We start from the raw sequence: 9,082 nt of genomic DNA, 5'->3' as shown, positions 1-9,082 counted from the left end.
ATCCCATGTTGAATGAAAGAAGCAGCCACAAATGAATGTATTGATTCTATTTACATAAAGTTCAAAAACAACAAAAGTAAACTGTATGTATTGTTTAGGTACATACATAGGTGGTAACACTATAAATAAAAACAAAGACACAGTTATCACAAAAGGTAGAAAAGTGCTAACTGCTAGAGAGTATGTGTGGGGAAGCTGGTTGTGATTGGGAAGGGACCGCAAGGGGAGTTTCTGGGCTGCTGCCAATGTTCTATTGATTTGAGAGCTGGTTATGCAAGTAGTTACTTCAAAGTTATTCTTTAAACTGTGTATTTGTATTTTATATACTCTTTTGAATATATGTATATACACACACACACATACATATATGTATATATATATGAATATATATTTCTTAAATAAACAAAGCTAAGACAAGGCAAGACAAAAATGAACAAATTACCTACTGATTACTTCCTGTGACCCCCAAGATTGCAACTTCCTGATTTATGTTTTGAATTTGTTAAAAGTAAAATAGTTAAGCCCATACCTAATGATTGTATACTAAATGGTTATATATTTACAATCACAATGAATTTTTGATAATATTCATTGCAGTTGAAAGGATTATTAGGTAAAGAGAATATTTCCCTCAAGATCTCAAGAGAACAATTTTCTTTCTGTCTTCATTTTACTAATTATAAAATAGTGGACTCTAAACACTGCTGACGTTTTTATGTCTTGTCACTGGCACCACCAGGGAGTGCCATGATACATAAAAAATAAAAATAAAGATACACATCTACATCCAAGTTCTTTGGGACAATTTAGAGGAACTTATAGATGTGTAACATACTGCTGTGAACTCTAAAAAGGAATGGACTTCGGAAATCCCCAACCAACAGTCTGGGATTTACCAGATCTTCTAGGTTTTACAATTTCTCAATTGTTTTAAAAGAATTTCCAGGAGCTAAAAGCACTTTGAAGTAATGTCTCTCCATATCCAGTGAGTGTTCTATCTCCATGATTGCAAAACTTGAAAACTAGGAAACACCAAAGCAACACTACTCACAAAATGAATAATAAAATTGGAATCTCTGGAGTCAACTACGGAACAGAATTTACAAAGATATCGTCAAATTTCTTAATTTATTTTTAATAAGTAAAAAATCACTCAGTGGTACCATACAAAATCAAATCATTAATTTTTGTACCTGGTATTTCAATCACCAGCACTGATCTCATGGTACAGAAATAAAACAGATAATGAAAAAGAACTGTCATTAAATTCACGCTGGCTTTCCAGCCTACTAGAACTATACAGAAGAAACTAATGGCAATAACCGTTACAGAAAAAAAAGCAATGACAAAATGGTTTCAGATTTAATCACAAAATGAACTTAATCCTTACTAATTTTATTTATATCTGCTAAAGCTCTGATCTCTATAAATAAGAACTGATAGCATGGTTTTGTTCTAAATTTACTTCTGAAGAGATGTGGAGATTTAGATCAAATATAAGCAAGCTACTAGATCATAGTTGAGAATTACTGAATGGCTACCTGGAAAATATCAGTTATTGTCATAGAGCACAAAACAAAAAAGTGGGAACAGACTTCTTATAGGAAAGTGCTTTTACTGCTGCTGGCCTCTAAAGTTCCAAACCATAGAACTTTGATATTCCTGGATTCAATTTTAAGTAATATTAATTTTAAGCATTATATTTGCAATATACATGACAGGAGAGGGTAGGATATGACGAACCAAAATTAATTGCTTATTTCAAAGGTAGCCATTTCCTTTAAACTTATCCTGTCCACTTATCCTCACCTCCAACGCAGACTACCCTTTAATCATACAAATTCACCCTCCACTCCTAAATATATTTTCCCAATTGGATGATACTTTTACAAAAGAATGAAACAATACAGATGGTTGGCTAAGTAATTTAAACTATTTGTAAGTGGAATAAAAGGAAAGTTAGGTAGAGAATATAAAAAGATACCAAACTGGAGTAATACTGATGTGAATCTAGTTTTTAATTTATCAAAGTACCTATTAATGGTTTGAACAGAAGAGCAGAAGAAAAGCAGCTAGAGGGAAATGACTTTCTGTGGTTACAAAATGCCAATTGCTTTAGAATGCATGACAGCCTTGGAAATAAAATAAACACTTGCTGTTTTCACTGAGTTTACAGTGTTGAGTACACTTTATGTTATTTTAATGAAAGCATTTCTATGAACATATGCAATAGCTCATATCAGAAAACAGAAAGTTTCTATCAGTAAAGACCTAAAAAAATAAATTTTTATCTTTGTCAACTCCCTTTCTGGGAATGTAGAATTAAATAATACATTTCCCTTTAAAATAAAATATTAATTTATTATTATTTTTTCTGTCCATTAGGCTGCTGGAAGAAAAAAAATCAAGACTCAACTAGTGATAATTTTTTAATTTCTACTTTTCATCTACTTCTAAGGACACTCCCTTTACAAAACCTTTTAGTCTTATATACTATGACAATCAGGTTTAGAGTTCCAAATAAATAAAATAGCCACACTAGAAGGCATACTAAAGAATCAAATGACTAGCCATATTTATCTGTTCACATTCATGGATTCTCTAAGCAGGTTGTCAGAGTCCATATGCTATTGTTAACATTTAGTCCCAGTTAACACCTGTCATCTGATGTGCTCATGACTTACAACACTGGTGCTATCAGAAAAGATCCTGATTTTGGGGAGACAGTGATATAACAAACTCTGGTTAAATCAGCAGAGGTAACATGTCAGTAAACTGTAACTTTTAAAGTTTTAAGAGTAACTACTCTTCATCCACTGCTACCATCCCTCCTCCATTGGTGTTAAATTCAAAGCCTCATCATGAGAGGTGCAGGGAGCCAAACACTGTTTGTATAGAAAAATGGGCCTCAAATACTAAACAAAAAGAATTTCATAAAATGGGATTAAACTTTTTGGATAGTTGCATTTGTTATTTTCAATTTCTTGATCTTTTATTTCTTCTGGTCTTAGATACATATTTTTTTCCTTCTTTTCATCCAAAGAGGTTAATACACAATTTTTTGGTAAGCATTGTAAAACAGCATTCCAGTTTGAAGTTGCTTGTGGGCACATCCACATATGAAGCACTACACATGTGTATACTATGCTTCAAAATGCTTTACAATTCTTCACTGTAGTTTTTTACTGATGTTTCCCTTAAATTAAGGCTTCATCAAAGAGAAATCCATAGCGTTATGAGCTGACTTTTTAAGCTCCTGAATAAGTGCATTCTTTCCAAAATCAAGTAGTCCTAAATTTAAGACAACTTCTGTTAATCAGTGTCATGACTAAAGTAGTATCTTACTGGAGGTCCAGGTAAATCTTCATCTCCATCAGTATCTGGAGCAAATGACACAGTAAGATCCACATATTTCTTTTCAGTAGAAGGTTTCACAAGTTTATGCATTCTAAGGAAAAATAAGCAAGGAAAAATAATTTGGTAAATTCTGTAAAATGAAAGAGTGATTTGGTGATAATGTTGTCCAAAGAATCTGGGCTTGTTTAAATTTATTTTTAAATCTAATAATTCACCTGCTTTCATATAATTATTTTCTTTACTAAAAGCTCTAAAATCAAGACATTCTTTTACCTAACAGTTAATCAATTTTTACCTTTGCTGGTAATGATAAGGAATACAGACCACTTATTTAAAAACAAAAACAAAAACCAAAAACTCCACAGAAAAAAACCTAAAATGTGAGAAATGCTTTTAAAAAATGAATATATCAAATATAGATCCCTGCCCTTGTGAATGAAGCTTATATTGGTGGGAGGGGAGAGACAATTAATAATACAGTAACTGTTAGACAGTGATAAATGCTATGAGAAAGAGGAAAAGTAGAGCAGTGTAAAAGGGATTAGGCATGCTAGGCTGGGGTACCAGACAGGATGCAGTATTAAATAGGGTTCAGAGAGGCCTCTTCAGGAAGTGCAAAGACCAGAGGTGAGAGTTAGTCAGATGGCCATCTCAGAAAGAGTTGCAAGCAGAGGGAAAAACTAGAGCAAAGGTTGCATGTTGGAGACTGGAATGTTCAAGGAAAAGTAAGGAGGCCAGTATAACTGGAATATTGTGAGCAAGGAGAGAGAAGTATGAAAGGAACTTGGAAGGGTAAGTGGGAACTAGATAATTTAGGGCCTTGCAGACCACTGTAAAGACTGGCTGTTTTCCTCCCTCTCTTCCTTTAGGTCTCTGCTCAAATGTCAGCCTTTCACATCAGAATATGACAGGCAGGGACTTCCCTAGTGGCGCAGTGGTTAAGAATCTGCCTGCCAATGCAGGGGACACGGGTCCGAGCCCTGGTCCGGAAAGATCCCACATGCCTCGGAGCAACTAAGCCTGTGCGCCACAACTACTGAGCCTGTGCTCTAGAGCCCATGAGCCACAACTACTGAGCCCACGAGCCATAACTACTGAAGCCCGCATGCCTAGAGCCTGTGCTCCGCAAGAGAAGCCACCGTAATGAGAAGCACGCGCAGCGCAATGAAGAGTAGCCTCCTCTCGCCACAACTAGAGAAAGCCTGCACGCAGCAACAAAGACCCAACACAACCAAAAATAAGTATAAAATAAATAAATCTTTAACCAAAAAAAAAAAAAAAATATGACAGGCAGAGGGAATACCTAGATTGCCCAATATACTGTAGCAACTTAACACCCCCTTATTCTGCTTTATTTTTCCACAGCACTTATCACCATCTGACATACATATTTAATTGTTATGCAAACTCCTCGAGCAGGGCAGGGACTCTGCTTTGCTCACTGCTGTATCCCTAATGTTTACAAAAGTACCTGGTACATAGCAGGCATTCTTTAAAAAAATCTGTTGAATAAATGAAAATAACAATTCGGCATTTTAAAAAAACACTTCAGTCTCACAAGCCTAGTCCTTATGTGTTTGCATATAAGAGGTGGATCTACTTTTACTTGGTATATTGACCAAATCAGGTTTCTAAGCCTATTAGCTTATAAGCTGACCCTGAACGATAATAAACTCACAAGGGTATTATAATCCTATAAATCTCACTTGATAGGTAGCCTGTGGAGCTTGGCAGATTCACTGTCTTTATTACTGCCATTAGATAGGAGTAAATCACATATTTTTATCTGAACTTCAATAACCTCTATATTTAATTTTCTAGTGTGCATCCAACTTATATTTCAACTTTTGAGAATCTCTTGCATATAATGTTCAATACTTACGTTAACTTCAATCTTTTTGCATGACCAGGCATTACAGGAACATAAAGCATTTTGACTCCCTGTACCACCATTGTTGGCTCAATTCCGTACTTCTCCTAAAAGTGAATACCCAAAAGAGAAACAATCAAAGCTCCACCCAAATATAAAATGCTGAATGACAATGTTTTACAACCAGTAAAAAGAGAGAAAACTCCTGCTAAATAATATTTATAAAAACCTCTAATGAAATTATGTATAAAACTAACAGACTCAAAGCAACTAATGAATAATTGTCTCACTTTGACTGCATTTATGAAATCCAAGAGGGTGAACTCTTCTTTTCCATGTATAATCCATCTGTCCCAAATTGTAAATGATATTCCATTTCTGTTGTAGAAAAATATTCAGAACAAAAACATTTAAATTTTCTTCCCTTTACTAATAATAAAAAACCCCAGAAGTCCACTATTTGTGATTTAGCTAGATATTAATGTGGGAATAAAAAAGGAAAATATAACAAAATATTCCATAATTCCATCTTACTTCCCCATCACACCACACAGGTAACCACTTTCATCAGTACCTTGTTTATCTTTCCAGTGTCTTATTATAGATCAGTATGTCTTAGCAAGAGAGTTCCATTTCTCTCTTTAAACAGTTGCATGAGTTTCACTGTGTGGATGTTCCAGTCTCCTATTACGAGACACTTAGGTTGTTCCAATCTTTGGCTATGATAAACAATGCCAGAATGAATATCCTGTACATATATCATTTGAGATGAGTGCAAATGTATCTGCAAGTTTGAAATATAGTGCTATATTTGCCTTAATATGGGTTATATTATTTTATACTCTCATCAGTAATGTATGAGAGTGCTTTCTCACACTCTTGCCAAGGTAATAGTTTTCAAATTTTTGGTTGTTACCAATTGAAAAATTGAAAAATGGAAGTCCAGGGGAATTGATTTGCTTTGTCATACAACTTTTGGAACTAGATTCTTAATCTCATTATCCATTAGTCAGACACTAGAATGGCTTCTAATTAATCTGAATTAGGCAGACATAGATGAAACCATAGAAAGTACAATGCTAAACAGTGTGGCACATTATGTGTTGTGAGAGTTCTATGGCTAGTTTAGTCAGCAATGCTTCATGCTACATGCAAAAGAATGAAATTGGACTCCTATCTTACACCACACACAAAAATTACCTCAGAATAGACTGAAGACTTGAATGTAAGACCTGAAACCATAAAACTCCTAGAAGAAAACTTAGGTGGTAAGCTCCTTGACACTGGTTTTGGTGATGATTTTTTAGATTTGACACCAAAAGCAAAGGCAACAAAAGCAAAAATAAACAAGTGGGACTACATCAAACTAAAAATCTTCTGCACAGCAAAGAAAACCACTAACAAACTGAAAAGGCAACCTACCGACTGGGAGAAAATATTTGCAAATCATAAATCTGGTAAGGGGTTAATATCCAAAATATATAACAAATACATACAACTCTACAGCAAAAAACCCAAACAATCCAATAATAAAATAGGCAGAGGACCTGAACAGACATTTTTCCAAAGCAGACATACAGATGGCCAACAGGTACATGAAAAGATGCTTAATTATCATTAATTATCAGGGAAATACAAATCGAAACCACAATGAGATATCACCGCACACTTGTTAGGATGGCTATCATCAAAAAACAGAAGACAACAAGTGTTGACAAGGATGTGAAGGAATTGGAACTCTTGTACATTCTTGGTGGGAATGTAAAAATGATACAGCCACTATGGAAAGCAGTATGTAGGTTCTTTAAAAAATTAAAAACAGAACTATCATATGATCTAGCAATTCCACTCCTGGGTATTTATCCAAAGAAAATGCAAACACTAACTTGAAAAGATATCTGTACTCCCATGTTCACTGCAGCATTACCTGTAATACCTAAGACATGGAATCAATCTAAGTGTCCACTGATGAATGGATAAAGAAAGTGTGGTTCTATATATAATGAAGTATTATACAGCCATAAAAGGAATGAAATCCTGCCATTTGTGACAACATGGATGGACCTTGAAGACGTTACGCTAAGTGAAATAAGTCAGACAGAGAAAGACAGATACCTTATCATCTCATGTATATGTGGAATCTAAAACAAACAAATCCCACAAAAAACTCAACCAACCAACCAGACCAAAACCAAAAAAATCCCAAGCTCATAGATATAGAGAACACTGATAGTGCCAGAAACAGGTGGTGAGGGTGGGCAAATGGATAAAGGGAGTCAAAAGGTACAAACTTCTGGTTTTAAGATGAGTAAATCATGGATATATAATGTGAAGCATGGTGACTATAGTTAATGATACTGTACTGCATATTTGAAAGTTGCTGAGTGAGTAAATCTTAAATGTTCTCATCATCAGAAAAAAAAATTCTGTAACTATGTATGATAATGGATGGTGACTGGGCTTATTATGGTAATCATTTCACAGCATATACCAGTGTTGAATCATTGTGGTGTACACTTGAAACTAATTTAATGCTGTATGTCAATTATACAATAAAAAAGAAAAAAGAAAAAAAAGAAATGCTACATGAAGATGGGGTTTTGACCTCATCATGAAGTGATGGAAGAGTTTATATATATTGGAGAAAAGGAGCAATAAAGCTATTATTTTTCCCTTTTAAAAGGTAAAAAAATTATTTCATTCTCATTATGCAAGAGAAACACACCTTCGTGCATACCTGATTTCAGTTTTTCTTACTTCAGATGTCTCTGTAAACACTATAATTGGAATGGCTAAGTTAAAGAAACAATTTTTGTAAGCTTCAAATGGATAGTCACCAGCTACTTTGATCATCTCCAATGCAACCTAGATAAAAGAAGGTGATCTGATTATATAAATAGCCTAAAACTATTCATGACTTTAATTGCATCTATATAATTTTCCTGAATTCTTCTCAAGCATTTCTGTGTAGAGAATAAAAGCAGCTATTGGACTGGAGTAATATAAATTTCTTATAAGCCTCTAATTAATTTGACCATGTAATCTTCCTACTTTGAAAGCAGATATCAGAAGTCAAGCAATACAGCAGTCTAAAATCATTTAATAATAGGAACAATAATTACATAGCTTCTAAGAATAACACTACAGTACGGTATAATAACTAGGGCCATCCTAAAGATTCTAAATCATTAAGGAAAGACTAAATTTAAAGAAATCCAAATCACTAACAGAAATTACATTTATTTTAAGACAAAGAACTAAAATCCAATATAATCAAAGAGTAAAGATTAGGGTAGTTCATTTTATTCAAGAAAAATAGAGCATTTGGATTGTACAGAGGATACAAAGATGATGAAGAGGATTATTGTCTGTAAGAAAAGTTATACTCTATCTTGACAGAGCTTATTTTTTTACATTAAAATGTCTGTATTATCTGTAAAAGTTCAAAATACAGATTACTGTATTTTCAGAAATATCTTACAATTTTAAATTATAAGATCAATATGTATCCCTCCTTCTCTAAGATCTCTGAGTGAATGGTTTGGGGTGGTGTAATAGGGAAGACAGAAAAGAAGCAATGAATAACAAGCATTTTCAAAGAATCATAATCTCACCAAGCCAGAAACTGCAGCAGTGGATGTTGCTATAGCAGGTATAATTCTACCTGCTATGCGTTTTGTTTTCAAACGGTCAGCTGGTTCAATGTTATACATTTTGGCACGAAGATTTGATGCAGCTGTGATGAAATCTATGTGTCCATTACGATCATCATCTTTTTCAAATGAAAGCGCTGCCATCTGAAGGTCACCTGATGACAACAACCAGAAAAACAAAGTTTCCTACTAAGTGATAAAG

The 9,082-nt window shown here is 34.1% G+C and overlaps 1 protein-coding gene across 2 annotated transcripts in view; it reads right to left on the bottom strand.

Moving 5' to 3' along the window:
* Window positions 1–1,109: 1,109 nt before the first annotated feature.
* UBA6 (ubiquitin like modifier activating enzyme 6) overlaps window positions 1,110–9,082 on the bottom strand; it is an 83,862-nt gene continuing 75,889 nt past the window's right edge. For both annotated transcript variants that reach the window (XM_082390096.1, XM_082390097.1), the window contains 5 exons: window positions 8,842–9,035; window positions 7,965–8,092; window positions 5,518–5,605; window positions 5,240–5,334; window positions 1,110–3,448 (listed from right to left, as the gene is read on the bottom strand). In XM_082390096.1, the coding sequence (XP_082246222.1) occupies window positions 3,313–3,448; window positions 5,240–5,334; window positions 5,518–5,605; window positions 7,965–8,092; window positions 8,842–9,035 (641 nt within the window). In that variant the 3' untranslated portion in view covers window positions 1,110–3,312. The remainder of the gene's footprint in view (window positions 3,449–5,239; window positions 5,335–5,517; window positions 5,606–7,964; window positions 8,093–8,841; window positions 9,036–9,082) is intronic.

This window comes from Balaenoptera borealis, assembly GCF_965194805.1.
Source record: "Balaenoptera borealis genome assembly, chromosome: 4".
Taxonomy (NCBI): domain Eukaryota; kingdom Metazoa; phylum Chordata; class Mammalia; order Artiodactyla; family Balaenopteridae; genus Balaenoptera; species Balaenoptera borealis.
The sequence above is the reverse complement of the archived record's forward strand: the minus strand, read 5'-3'. Positions and strand labels throughout refer to the sequence as shown.